This window comes from Notechis scutatus, chromosome Z (assembly GCF_049901735.1).
Source record: "Notechis scutatus isolate UNSWTSFEM ecotype Mainland chromosome Z, rNotScu1.2, whole genome shotgun sequence".
NCBI lineage: Eukaryota > Metazoa > Chordata > Lepidosauria > Squamata > Elapidae > Notechis > Notechis scutatus.
This window is the reverse complement of record NC_142025.1, coordinates 67,348,845-67,364,430: the sequence shown is the minus strand read 5'-3', so window position 1 is coordinate 67,364,430 and position 15,586 is coordinate 67,348,845. Positions and strand designations below refer to the sequence as shown.

The following is a 15,586-nucleotide window of genomic DNA, read 5'->3' as shown; positions in this document are numbered from 1 at the left end:
ATGAACTATAGGTTTTAATGAACACCTAGATTATCATTATGGAATATTGCTATATTATGATAGATTTGATTTGTTATGCTTTTTGTACTCATTTATTCTTGCACTTCTTTTAGACTCTTTTTAGATTTTTTTAAAAGTACTTTTAGATTTTTATGTAATTTTATTTTTGAATTTTGTATTTTTATGTTTTTAAATTCCTTGTATGCCACCCTCCTTAGGCTGGTCTTTGACTATAATAAAGATTGATTTGATCTGACTAAGCTTCATTGCCATCAGAGCAACTCCATGCAAAATATGCCTAATTTAGTATTGCACCTTGCAAAGAATCTGAATGTATTTAATGTTATTAGAATTGTGCTAATTATGAATTTGTCTCTTGACTTTAGCTCATCTTGAAAAAGCTAAAACCTGGTTAGTAATTGTATGAGAAATCAGCAGGGAATCTCAGATTATAGGCTAAATTGGGAACTAAAATGAAACTAGCAAACATTTTGGAAGAAGTCAATGGCAAATAACTTGCTATAGATATTTACATATCATTATCCAGAGAGATATTATCTTTAATTGTAAGCTTAGCCTGCTGTTGTTAATTTGTATGGAGCTGTGGAGGCCCTGGTGCTCTTTAAGCTTGGTTGTTCATTTGCAATTGCTTCATGTCTTGATTAGAAATGTCTACAAAGTAACAAACAAGCTCAGAGCACCAAGGACTTCACATTTCAACCCTATGCTACATATATTCTCTTCTACTATATGGCCATACTTATAAATCGATAGCTTTAGATCAGGGGTGTCAAACTCAATTTAATTGAGGGCTGTATCAGGGTTGTGTTTGACCTTGAGAGGCTGGGTGGGTGTAGCCAGGGTGGGCATGGCCATCTCGACATCAGTCATGTTGGGGGCACATGTAGCGGCCTGGATGGGGCTGGGGGTGATCTATTGTTTCCAGTGGAAGAAGATAAAACCAGGGAGAGCACCAAACCGTTGTCCTCCAGAGGAGCCTTGCCATCCCTCTCAGGCCATGTGAAGAACCACTGGACAGTGGTAGAGGCTGTCCAGAGCCTTAGGCAGTGGAGAGCAAGTGCTCAGCTCAGCTTCCCAGAGCGGGTACCCGGCTGCCCTTATCTCCTCCACTGCTGCTGCTGTTCTTGCTCTCCTTGGCCAAGTTGTTCATGGTGTGTGTGAGAGGGCAAAGTGTGGGTCAGAGGGAAGCCCATTCCCTCTCCACACAAGAAGACCCAGCATCCTCAGTGATAGGATGGGAGAACACCAGTACAGATCAGGAGAAGGAGACAAAGGAATGGCGAAAGGCAGCAGGGCTGCTGGTAGCCAAGTGCTAAAGCAGGAGTTCCCTCAGGCTTTCCCTGCCTCTCCTTATAATCTCCTTCCTTCCTTTTTCCCTTTTCTTCTTTTCCCTTCCCTCTTCATTCTCCTTTCTTCTTCCTTTCCCTCTTTCCTTCTTTTTCTTTTCTTGATCTCCTCCCATCTTTCCTTCTTTTTCTTTGTGTTTCCTCTTTCTGTTTCCCTTTCCTGTCCTTTCTTGGATGCTCAAATGTAAAAGAGGAAACATTTCTTGATGCCTCCTTGCCTTGTGATCAAATGCCACTTTTGTTAGTAGTTTGTTTTGTTAGCATTCTGCCAACAAAAGCGAAGCGTGGAAAGACCGCGTGCATCCCTCCTGGGTTCCATTTTTGGATGTGATGGCCTCCTGAAGCCCTCTATCAATGAAAATGGAGTTCAGGAGGGCTGCATGTGGCCCTCCTGGCTCCATTTTCAGTTGTGATGGTCTCCTGCATCCCTGCGAGCAAAAATAGAGTTTAGGAATGCCGTGCACGGCCCTCCCAGGCTTCGTCTTCAACTGCAATTGCCTCCTGCACCCCTCTGCCAGCAAAAATGGAGCTCAGGAGGGTCAGGGTGGCCCCATGGCCAAATCAAAGCACCCCGTAGGCTATGGGCTGGATCCAGTCTGCAGCCTTGAGTTTGATACCCCTGCTTTAGATCATAACACATTGGAATGTTCTTTTTTAAGTAGCAGAAATAGGATCATTATCTAAATTGGAACTATCACTAAGTACTATGTTAGTGGCATTATTCTACTTACTACCCTGTTTCACTGAAAATACGATCTATCCTGAAAGTAAGCCCTAGCTTGATTTTTACATGTGTGCCCAATATAAGCCCTACCCCCAAATAAGCCCTAATTAAGATCCCGCCCACTCCAGAGTGTACAGGTAAAAATTAAGTTAGGATGGTGATGTGGGGGTGGAGCTGCCCTGGTATTTACCTTTGGACTGTTGTAGCCAGGCCTCACACACCCCGACACCTGCCTTGCTGGCCCATTTCTTCTGCAGCCAACAAGGCTGGCAAGGCTTTCCTGAAGGCCTCTGTAGCTGATAACAAAGCTCTGGGTCGATCCAGAGCTCTGATATCCGCTGCAGTGGCCTCCAGGAAAGCCTTTTCAGCTGCAGAAAAAGAAGTTCCTGAAGGCCTCTGACAGAGAAAAGGAGGCCAGAGGTGATACGCACAAGTGAAGTTAGTCAGTGGATGACATCCCCTGAAAATAAGACCTGGTGCCTTTTTTGGTGGCAAAAAAAATAGATAAGACAAGGTCTTATTTTCAGGGAAATACAGTATTTTCAATCAATCTGTAAATCATCTTTATTGCCAATATGCTTTATCTAATTTAAAAAGTCTGTTTTAATGATATCTGACATTGATGCAGAATAGATTGGAAGAGAGGGATTTCTGCTCATTAAAGTTCATTTCCAAAGTGATTTGTGACAGAGAGATATGCAAATAGGAAAGTAATAAAAATATAGGTTGAACATAAAATAAATTGATATAAGCATAAGATAAGCACAGTGGTTGGAATTCTTCCTTCGATCAGAGACCAAGGATTGAAACCTGACTAATACCAACTCTACCAGTAGGTGTCCTTGGGCAAAGACCCAAGGACACCTACTTATCTGCTTATTTTATATAATAGTGCCACAAACTAAAAGAATCATGCTGGCTTGGATATTGCCTGAATTAATAAGGTCTGTGCCAAATGTTGAGGAACTAGGACTATCTTACAATAAGTAGGCTACTGGAACAAACAAACAAATCAAACCAAAATAAGAACAAGTGAGAATCAGGAATTGATGGAATGCTACTATAACAGTAGCACTATGGATTAACAGAAGACCTGCATCCATACTAATTGAGAAACAACTAGTTACTCAACATATTGAGCAACCATCTGCTCCCACAACTTGAGACAGACCAATTTCCCATTACATCCTAGACTCAAGAAGACACAGAAAATAAACCCATTACAATTCCAGATTCAAAAAGATCCAGAAGTAATGCAACACTTGAAGCTGGAACATCATTGCTACCCTCGGAGCATGGCAACTGATATGAGGCATAAAACCATGGATAAACTAGAGACTGTTATGACCCATCCTTAGCAAGTAATGATAAGCCACTTACTCATGAATAAAAACAAACTCCTTTTCAAACAGAGTAGGAACCATTTTTTATTCACATGGATAAACAAAAATCAAACATAATTAGTCCCAACAGACCTGGCCAAGCAATTCAAATTGCTTGCTGTGTCCTAAAAGTGAACAGTTATCTGTGACAACCGGTCACTTCCAAACCCCTACTATTTATTTTCCAGCCAGGGAGGGGTTGGCTAGAGTCCATGTCTGCTTTTCCTTGAGAACCACCTTATTGTTTTCCTTTGCTCTCCTCTCCTTTCCTCTCTGTGTATATATGCATCTGGAATGGACCCTATCTGTTCCTCCCCCTCACTCAGCTTAGGCCCCAAAGACAGCTGCCTCTCCACTTAGGGGAGGATGGAAGGCCCTGGCTCTGCCTCTATCTCTGATGCTGTTTCCTTATCAGAGCCTTCCAAAGGCTCTGAAACTGGCCCAGGAAACAGATAACAGATAACAGATAATCAGAGTTGGAAGGGACCTTCCAACCCTTCTAGTCCACCCCCCGCTCAAGCAGGAGACCCTACAACAAATGGCAGTCCAATCTCTTCTTGAAAGTCTCAAGTGATGGCACTCCCACAACTTCTGAGGGCAAGCTGTTCCATTGGTTGATTGTTCTCACTGTCAGAAAGTTTCTCCTTATTTCCAGGTTAAATCTCTCCTTGCTCAGTTTCCATACATTATTCCTTGTCTGGCCTACAGGCAGGCGCTTTAGAAAATAGCTTGACCCCTTCCTCTCTGTGGCAGCCCCTCAAATATTGGAAGACTGCTATCATGTCTCCCCTGGTCCTTCTCTTCACTAGACTAGCCAAGCCCAGTTCCTGTAACCGTTCTTCATATGCCTTAGCCTCAGTTCTCTAATCATCCTGGTTGCTCTTCTCTGTACTTTTTCTAGAGTCTCAACATCTTTTTTTATAATGTGGTGACAAAAATTGGATGCAGTAATCTAGGTGTAGTCTTACTAAGGCTTCATAGAGTGGTATTAGTACCTCACTTGATCTTGATTGTATCCCTCTGTTAATGCAATTTAGGATTGCATTAGCTTTTTGGGCTGCTGGCTCATATTTAGCTGATTGTCCACTAAGACTCCAAGATCCCTCTCACTGTTAGTGCTATTGAGCTTGGTTTCACCCAGTCTGTGTTGTACTTTTGGTTTTTCTTGCCCAAGTGTAGGACTTTACTTTTCTCTACATTGAATTTCATTTTGTTAGATATGGCCCAGGGTTCTAGTCTATCAAGATCCATCTGGATCTTGAACCTATCTTCTTGGGTGTTAGCTATTCCTGCCAGCTTAGTATCATCTGCAAATTTGGTAAGTTCCCCTTTTATTCCTTCATCTAAATCGTTAATGAAGATATTGAAGAGTACTGGGCCTAAGGCAGAACCTTGTGGCACCCCACTGCTTACTTCCCTCCATGTAGACTTAGAGCCATTAGGGATTACTCGTTGAGAATGGTTTGTCAGTTAGTTGTGAGTCCATCTAGTGGTGATACTATCTATTCCACTTTTTTCTAGCTTACTAAGAAGTAGGTTGTGGTCTACTTTATCGAATGCCTTGCTGAAATCTAAATATATTATGTCCACAGTATTTTGCTGGTCTACTAATTTAGTCACTATATTGAAGAATGAAATAAGTTATGGTACATGATCTGTTCTTAACAAACCCGTGCTGACTGCTAGTTATTACTTTACTTGTTTCTAGATGTTGGCAGATCTGTTTTTTAATTATCTTTTCCAATATCTTCTTGGGTATTGATGTTAGGCTGACTGGTCTGTAATTTCCTGGGTCTGTTTTTCCCCCCTTTTTTGAAAATGGGAACCACATCAGCTCTTTTCTAGTCCTTTGGTAGTTCCCCAGTGCTCCAGGATTTTTGAAAGATATGGTGCAGTGATTCTGAAATGACCTGTGCCAGCTTCCTTAAAACTCTGTGATGTAACCCATCAGGTCCAGTGATTTGTGTTCATCAAGATCAGACAGATGTTATCTTACTATTTTTTTGCTTATTTTAACTATTATTTCTGGTCTGTCTTTTACAGTTATGTTTTTGGTGGGTTGAGCTATAGTTTCCTTTTGCGTGAAGACCGATGCAAAGCATGAGTTAAGCAGTTCTTCTTTCTGTTACTTCCTTGCCGTCTTCTCTCTTTAGTGGACCGACTGTTTTCTTGATTTTTTTTCTTGTTATTTATATGTTGAAAGAAGCTTTTTTTATTATCTTTGGCTTTTGTTACAAGTCTTTGTTCGTTCTGAGCCTTTGCTTTCCTGACTTCGTCCTTGCAGATTCTGGCTATCTGCTGATATTCTAACTTTGTTGTATGTCCTTCTTTCCATTTTTGTACTTGTCCTTTTTTTCTTTCAATTTGCCAGAGAGATCTTTGTGCAGCCATGCTGGTTTCTTCTTGGATTTCTTGTTTTTCTTTCTCAGTGGTATTGTGCTGGTTTGGGCTTCTATGATCGTACTTTTCAGAGTTTCCCAAGATTCTTGAGTTGTTTTCCCCTTTAGGATTTTCATCCATGGAATCTTTCCCAAGTTCTCTCTGAGTTTATTAAAATCAGCTCTTTTAAAATCCAAGACTCTGGTGTCATTATGTTCTATTGCTTGTGTTTGTGTTATGTTGAATTCTAGTATGACATGGTCACTCTCACCCAAGGTTCCTGCAGTTTTAACTCCCTCTATCACTTCTTCTCTATTTGTAAGAATTAAGTCCAGTATGGCTGTCCCTGTAGTTTCACCCCCTACCTTTTGGACAAAGTTGTCCAGCTAGGTTGGTTAGGAACTTGTTTGATTTCTCACGGTACAGAATTAATTTTCTAATTGATATCAGGATAATCGAAGTCCCCCATTACTATTGTTCTGTGTTTCCTGCATATGTTTGTTGGTTGGTTGTCAAAAAGGACGTCTATTTTTTCTGCTTGATTGGGTGGCCTATAATATACACCTATGGCCATATTATTCTTTTTTTTTGTCTTTTATATTGAGCCATATGCATTCTAGGAGGTTTCCATCTTTGGTTTCATGCATTTCAGTAGCAATATAGTGGTCCTTTACATATAGTGCAACTCCACCTCCTCTTTTATGGGGTCTGGGTTTTTTGAACAGTTTGTATCCTTCTACCTATCATGGGTTTCATCCCACCAAGTTTCTGTTATTCCAACTATATCATATTTACCTTCATGTATTCATAGTTCGAGTTCACCCTGTTTGTTCCCCAGACTTTGTGCATTTGTATATAGGCACTTGAGATCTTTATGTCTGACACTATGATTACTGTCTGCATAACCTGTGTTGTGCCTACCTGCGCCTACTTTCTTGCCACTTGTTTGATTAATGCATATGGTATTGCACTCACTATTAAATGTTTGGTTTTAGTTGACAGCAAGGTTGATAATCCTACCTGCACAAACATCTATTTTACATGCACTGGTATCCTTATTAATTTTAGCTTGCTGGGGACAGAAATGTTCTGTATCCATTAATTCTCTGTCCCCGCTGTTCAGTTTAAATGTTTATCCAGGAAATCTGTGAATTTAATGCCAAGTAACTCAGTCCCTTTCTTTGATGGATGCAAACCATCTCTTTTGTACAGTTTTTCAATAGACCAGCTGCAGACATCATGACTAATAAAACCAAAGCCTTCCCTTTTACACTGCTCCTTTAGCCACACATTAAACTCCACTACACGCTGGCCTTTCCCTTTTTGTTCCTTGTATACCGGTAGAACCTCTGAAAAGATAAGCCTACAGCCCATACTACTAAGTTCATACCCTAAGTTCTGAAGTCTTTCTGAACAGAAAGTACATCCTTCTGGGAAAGATCATTTGTACCAAGATGTATAATAGCATCAACATCACAGTCCTTACTGGCATTCTTGACTATCTTAAGAATACGCCTCTTGTCTCTGCTGGCAGTAGCACCTGGCAGACACCTGACCTCTTTCAAAACCTCTGTATCCTTTCCTAAATTTATATCCCTTACAATTGAGTCCCCAACCAGAAGGTGGCTTCTCTTTTTTGATGCCTTGCTCTTCTTGTGTGACTGGTGCGTAATACCTGATTCACACTTTCTCCTTTCCAAAGTAAGTTCTTCTTCTAGGACCATGATCCTCGGCTTACTTGAGTTATCATTATCACAACTACCATGACCTGTCATTTTAGTGTCCCTATTAAGGTCAGCAAGGGCACTGTATCTGTTATGCTGGGACAAAGCAAAAGCTTTGTGTTTATAGTCCACAGCTCTCACCCTGCCAGATCCCACGGTTGTCCATACTGCCCTTTTCCTGTAGGATCTTTGTGGTAGTGGGGGCTGATAGCACAGCAGCTCAATAGATGGCTGGATTGGGCACCTAATTTCTGCTTGGAGAGCACAGATTAGAGATTCTAGATAGGTAATCTGTCCATGTAGACTGGTAATTTTTTTTTACAAAGAGGACAGTATCCAAATTTGAAAAGAGCACTGTGAAAGACAGCTGTAAAACAAGTATTACACTGAACTAAGCCAGTAATTTTGAAATAAAATAAAATCACAATCTCAAGCACACTAACCCTGAATGTATTATTGGTATTTTTGTGGGCCACTATATTTCTCCTTTGTACTCACTGTCTGCCTCCTTCACAAGCAGCCAGCAGCTCCTCCCACCAACCCTGAGAATTTGAAATGCAATGGAAGCAATTCAAACTGCCTTTCTTCTTTATACTCACTCTCTGCCTCCCTCACAAGCAGCCAGCAGTTCCTCCCACCAAGCTCTGGGAATTTGAAATGCAGTCCCCAACCAGAAGGTGGCTTCTCCCTCCATCTCCTCCTGCATAGGCCATGACTATGCAGCTATCTTTGCTGGCAGCTGATGGGCCACAACACTATCCCTCACCGCAGAGCCCTTCTCCCAGGTTGAACAAACTGGGTGTGGCCCAGAGGTGGGATTCAGCCAGTTCAGACTGGTTAGGGCAAACTGGTTGTTAAAATTCTGCCCAGTTCGGCAAACCAGCTAACCCCACCATTGGTTGGCCCCACCCCCACCTGTTTTTCAGGCCATTTTTCAGGCTATTTTCTGGCCCATTTCTGCCTGGTTTTTGGGTGAAAAACAGCCTGAAAAATGGCCCAAAAATGTCCGTTTGGGGGGCATTTTTGGGCTGTTTTGGAGGGCATTTTTGGCTATTTTCAGGCCATTTCCAGGCAGTTTTCTTGGTGAAAAATGTCCCAAGAATCACCTGAAATGGCTGAAAAACAGTCCAAAAACAGTCCAAAACAGCCTGAAAAAAATGGCCTGAAAATGGCCCCCCAAAAGCCCCAAAATGGCTAGAAATGGCCAAGAAAATGGTCCAGAACACAGCCTGAAAATGGCAGGAAAACAGGCCAAAAAATGAAGGAAGGAAGGAAGGAAGGAGGTGGGAATGAGGAGAAGGAAGGAGAGAAAGAAGGAAGAAAGAAAGGAGAGAAGGAAGGGAAGGAGAGAGGTAGGGGTTAATCCAGCTTTAATTTAGTCTGTTTCAGAATTGCTTGCACAGAAGTATTGTCAATCTTTCTCCTTCTGCTATTTATTTATTATTTTGGGGGTACAAATGGGCTTTAATTGTAAATTGCTTCTGAGGAGACAATGGTATTTATTGCCTCTGCCATCTCAAGTGTGAAATGTTGGCTGTTATGACACAATATATTGCTTTTTAATAAGCTCAAGCTCCAATGTCCTACTTTCCTTGGTGATGGGAGCAGAATGCTTTACTGGTCTTCCCCCCATCCTTTCACTGGGAAGGGGCATTTGTACCAGGAAACTAAGGGTTGGTTAACCCTTTCATTTCTGGAGGTATTGCGTATAGACTCAAGGCCTGGGGAAAGGGAGAGTGGCCGGGAGGCAGGGCTGGATGTGATGAGTGACACTGAGTTGGCCATGCCCACCAAGTCACATGACCACCCGGCCATGCTACCCAGCCAGTCATTAGGACAGAGAACCAGTTGTTAAATTATTTGAATCCCACCACTGGTGTGGCCATGAAGGGAATTGATCATGGAATGCCTGCACCAGAGTAGGAGCATGCACATTGTCCGCATCCTCCTATGTGAACTACTCTGACCCATAGCCCTTCCACTCTACAAGGTACTGGAACCAGCCTTTCAGCTAATGTGAGTTATGGATGCTGGAGATCTTGTACTCAAGAGAGCTGTGTCTACCATGTGGTTCAGATGGGGGACAATTTGGTCAGCAGAGAAGACAGACCGGACATTCTGGAACTAGGAGGGACTGGTGGAAGACTGGATGTACTTTTAGCAGATGTGGCAAGGTCAGGCAATAGGTGACCATGTTGATGACAATTTCAATGGGAAAAGGGCCTAGGTAACCATGATCCAATTTCTTGACAGGACAGTCTGATGGAAGGTGTATGGTTGATAGCCACACCCAGTCTCCAAAGTCAAAGCAGGCTGAGACCAATCAGCGACCTTTTTATAGTCTGCTTTGGATTTATCCAGTTGCCATAACACCAACTGATGGATAACCTGAAACTCAGCAAGATAGTCATCAGATGCGGGAACTGGTGAGTTGAGCTGTGTGAGGTAAAAAAATCTGAAGATGATATCCAATGTTGGCTTGTCATCTGTGTGGATATATGCTGTGAGTTGTTGAAAGCAAACTCAGCTATTGCAAGATGGTCTGTCCAATTATCCTGCTTCTGGTTCATGAAGCAGCACAAATATTGTTCCAGGGTTCAGATCACTTTCTCAGTTCCTCCTTCTGTTTCAGGATGATGCACTGATGACAGACATGGACATTGTGTTGCAATCAGGGCCACCAGAAAGTGCGGGAGACCAGGTTTAGAGTCTTCAAGAGGCCAAAATATCCCGCAGCAGGATTGTCATGGCATTGCGAGAGGTTAAGTCCCCAGAGCGGTCCCACAGGAATATACAGCTGGTTGCAATACCTTAGGAGTTATTAGGTGAAGATTCATGGGGAGTTTAATTCCAACTCCTCCCCTTGTTGATCCACCTGCACATCATGCATTATGCCTCCCAGATCTGAGCCCATAAATCCACTGGCTCCTGAACTGCAGTGAAAGACTTTATGGGCAGAAGCCTCCTGGGCAGGAGCTTGTCTTCTATGCAGGAATATTCTGGTTTTCTCGAGAGAGTGTCTGCTCTTTGGTTGTGACGGCTCAAGATATAACAACCATAAGAACCTTCATTCTTGCCCTGATCTAACCTTACAGCAATGTATACGATCCCATGAACTACGCTCTGAGCTCAAAAGATTACGTTAATTAGGTAATACTAATCTATACATTGACTACCATGCAGATTGTATCAAAAGCAACCTACATCCCAATAACCATCACCCAAACATCCAACATTAGGGATGCATGCCCCTTACTTCCTCCAGATCCACTACTTCATATCTTAAATGCAAACTACTCAATGCAAATAAAATGCATGAATTCCTCATCTTATTAAGCACAGCCACATTCAACATTATATTTGTCTATGAGACGTGGTTGAATGCATCTTTTCCTGACTCCATTACCACTGTAAGAGAATATCACGTTTATCGATCTGATTGCAAAATCTGTAGAGGAGGTGGAGTTGCTATATTCTATAAAAAGTCTCTAAATCTAAAAAAGATTCAAATTATACAAGAACTTGCTCTTCCTGATACCATCATCTGTGAACTGTCCTTAAATACCTCAATCCGCTTCTTACTATGCTATCGAGCCCCTGACTATGACATAATTCATGCAAACAAGCTAACTTCACTACTGACATGGGCTGCCTCTTGCCCACACCGTCTTATTTTTCTTGGTGATTTCAACTTACCTCTTATAAATTGGACACTAAATGAATGTACATCCAAACTCATTCATGCAACCCTGTATAATGCCGTTACCACACTTGGACTGGATCAATTAGTATATAACAACACTAGACTAAACAACTGCCTCGACCTCAACAGCTCAAACTCAATTTATGACGTACAAATACAGGAACCATTTTTAAACAGTGACCATAGTATGACTGACTTTTGTCTAAATTTACACCATCTCAAAGAGGATCATAATGATGGATCCCCAAAACTCAATTAAAATAAAGCCAATTATGAACTCATAGCTGCCGACTTATCCTCTCTTGATTGGCACATTCTGTTCTCTGGCTGTAATACTACTGAAGAACATTATAATGCTTTCTTGCTTTAACTTGAAAGAGTCATTAAACTATATGTTCCATTAATAACCCCCCCCCAAAAAAAAACAATTTACCCAAAATAATAAGAAAACTTCAATCTAAAAAAAATCCTTATGGTGTGAATACAAAACTAAATATGTAACTAACTTTAAAAACTGATACAACACCTTATGCCAACAGATAAAGGCAGAATGCACCAATTATCACTGCAAGCAAGAGGAAAACCTTCTACGCACAAAATCCACCCACGCCTTCTATAACTTTGTAAACACCAAACTTAAAGACTCAAAAACCATTCCAACCCTAAAAGGACCAAATGGGAAAGACTATAGTGATGAAGCCATTAAGGCAAACCTCTTCAACACATTCTTCAGTTCAGTCTTTGTAAACAGTAATGGCTCGTGCCCCACATTTCCTACTCGTACCACAACTATCTGCAATGATATTTACTTTAATGAAGATAATGTAGAAAATGCACTTAAAACCATCCTTATCTATTGGCCCTAATGGCTTATGTGGAAACTTCTTAAAAAAGCTCTCCACTGCCATAGCAGAACCCCTAAGCATAATATATGAGATATCATTCAGAACCAGCTCATTACCAAACCGATGGTCTTTAGCAACGGTCATCCCTATCTTCAAAAAAGGTGACCCCTGCCTGGTTGAAAACTATAGACCAATCTCATAGTGTTGTGTCACGTGCAAAGTTATGGAATCAATTATTAAGCAATGCATTACCTTCCACCTATAGTCAAACAACCTATTCTCCAACAAACAATTTGGTTTCAGAAAAAATTGTCCTGCAATTTTCAACTTCTACACTGCAAAAACATATGGACTATATTACTTGACCAGGGCAAAGCAATAGATGTAATTTACACAGACTTCTGCAAAGCCTTTGACTCAGTGGTACATGACAAACTACTATTAAAATTAAAAACTTATGGCATTTCTGGATCCCTCCATAAGTGGATTACTGCCTTCCTGTCAAGCAGGCAACAATTTGTAAAAATAGGAAATGCCTTATCAAACCCTGCACCAGTTAACAGTGGTGTCCCCCAAGGGAGTGTTCTACAACCCACACTCTTTACACTCTATATAAATGACATTTGTGATTACCTTATAAGTAATTGCATTCTCTTCACTGATGATGTAAAACTATTCAAAACAATGCTACCATCCTTCAAAGCGACCTTGATTATGTGTCTGAATGGTCAAACAGTTGGAAACTCCAAATCTCAACTAACAAATGCTCTGTCCTACACATTGGTAAAAAAAAATCAATACACCAAATACAAGCTAGGTGGATATGACCTCACTGACAACCCTCACTCTGTCAAAGACCTTGGAGTTCTCATATCGAATGACCTAAGCACCAGAGCTCACTGCAACAACATTGCAAAAAAGGCTTTAAGAGTTGTCAATCTGATCTTATGAAACTTCTCTGGTAATACTGATTTACAAACTAGGGCATACACAACCTTTGCTAGACCAATACTTGAATACAGCTCCACTGTCTGGAATCCACACTGAATATCAGACATTAATACAATTGAGTGAGTCCAGAAGTATTTTACAAGAAGAGTACTACACTCCTCTGTTCACAACAGAATATCCTACACCACCAGATTCTAAGGTTAGACAACCTTGAACTACTCCGGCTAAGATTGGACTTAAGCATAATACATAAAATCCTATGTTACAATGTCTTACCAGTTAATGAATATTTCAGCTTTAACCACAACAACACAAGAGCACACAACAGATATAAACTAAATGTAAACCACTCCAAACTTGATTGCAGGAAGTACAATTTCAGCAACAGAGTGGTCAATGACTGGAACCCACTACCTAATTCTGTTGTCACATGCTCAAACCCCCACTCCTTTACCCTCAAACTAACCTCTATTGACCTCACTCCATTCCTAAGAGGTCTGTAAGGGTCGGCATAAGCGCACAATCATGCCTACCGTCCCTGTCCTATTGTCCCCAATTATTAGTTCCTATTTCATGTATTTAAACTTATGTTTATTCTTATTTCTATTATATTGTAAGCATTTGACAAAATAAATAAACAAATAATAAACAAATAAATATACACCATGCAAAATTGAATCTGGCAAAGTATAGAGACAACAAATCTGCCATTAGTTCAATTTCTGGGTGGTCTGCAGGAATTCTAGATTTTTATGGTGCGTCCAGACTTCAATCTGATGCCGATCCCCCCACATGATGTCTCCAGGTCTCAAATACCACCTTAATGGCTAGTAACTCCTTCTCTCAGATGGTGTAATTGTGCTTGGCTGGATTGAGTGTCCATGAGTAATATGCTCAAGGGAAAAGGGTACTACCGGGAGTGTCAGCCTGCAGTGACACCATTCCAATGGCAATGTCAGACACATCGTCTTCCATGATAAATTGATAGTGGAGGTCAGGGTGTTTCAGGATGGGTTTCTACATAAAGGCTTGTTTCAAGGCCTGGAAAGCTTATTGCTCTGGGGTGCTGTATTGAAACAGGGTCTTCTTCTGAAGATGCTGAGTGAGGGGTGCAGTCAGGGAAGAAAAGCTGGAGATAAAAGTCATATAGCAGTTGGCAAACCCAAGGAGTCACTGGACATCCTTGACTTGACATGAGAATTGCTAATTATGCAGGAACTCAACCTTTCTCAGCTCCATAGCAATGCCCTCAGTAGAAATGACATGTCCTAGGAAGTCGGTGGTCAATTGATAAAATTGGCATTTCTCTAGTTTGGCATATAATTGATACTCCCAGTAAAGTATAAAATGGTCCCAGTTACAGTAGGAGCACTTGAGGCTGTGACTCCTAAATTGAGAACCCAAGAACAACATGACAATTCTGTGTCCAGAAGAGTACAGTGTTTGAAATAGCTAAAATACTGCACAAAACCTTTAAATTTGCAGGCTTCTGGTAAAGGGCCCAAATTTGAGGAGAAACATTTGTGTGTGTGTGTGTAAAATAAAACAGCCAAATAAGAAGAGTTACCTCTGGTCTTTGCATGTCTCCAGCTACAATTTTTCTTTCTAGTTCAATTAGTTCTATTACTTTTCTATTTAGAAGAGGTCCATTTGCTCCTCTTACAATATCTATCATCTTGCCATCCTGAAAAACAAATATATTCATCATGTATTATGTTTCAGTCTTAAGGCTAAATCAACTAATTTAAGCCTGTATATATTCATATATGTCTATCGGTACTTCGCACAATCTCTATCTGAGTGCTGCCTTCTCAAATAAATAACCCTTCATCCCCTGTAGGTGTGGTGCGGAAAAGAAAAGAGTGGCGCCCTGCAGGTTGTGGAAAGCAGCAACTCTTCTGCTCGACTCAGGGCTTCTTCTCTCTCATCCATGATGAGGAGAAGAGACAGCCATCATGGCTGCCATGAAGCTGGGACAGCTGAGGCAACAAAGAAATGTGCAGGAGCGGTGTAGATGAACAGTGATTGGAGCTGGGTGAGAAGATTCCTTTTCTATTTAGACCCTAACTTTAAAAGAAAAAGAAGAAAATCCAAAAAAACAAATTCTTAGAACTACTTGTTAAATCATAGAGAGAAAAATCCTAGACTCAAAGGAAAGGAACTAAGGGGAGAAAAGCTAAAGACTTTTAAAAACATAGGAAATTGGACTTTCAAACTGGGTAGGTGTTGTTTTGGAAAGGCATTATAAAATGCTCGAACTTTCCACTTGAATAGCTGATTTTGCTTCCATAAATGGAATTAAAATTGGATTAATCAATCTGTCAGACTTGAAACAATGCTGAAACCTAAGCTGAGGGTGCCATATACTGGTGAATGGAAAATATACTATGCCCCTTGTGATGACCCAGGGTGGGATACAAAATAAACACAGTCACAAAAAAACAGGTGAAGCCCCTTTTATTTCTTCACTTTGCTTCCAAGCTCCAAATATCCTTGACTGGAGATAAACAA

General features: G+C 41.0%; 1 protein-coding gene across 2 annotated transcripts in view; it reads right to left on the bottom strand.

Moving 5' to 3' along the window:
- The window catches only part of NME8 (NME/NM23 family member 8), a 116,713-nt gene that overhangs the window by 89,205 nt on the left and 11,922 nt on the right, over positions 1-15,586 (bottom strand). For both annotated transcript variants that reach the window (XM_087948086.1, XM_087948087.1), the window contains exon 5: positions 14,643-14,759. In XM_087948086.1, coding sequence (XP_087804212.1) covers positions 14,643-14,759 — 117 coding nt within the window. The remainder of the gene's footprint in view (positions 1-14,642; positions 14,760-15,586) is intronic.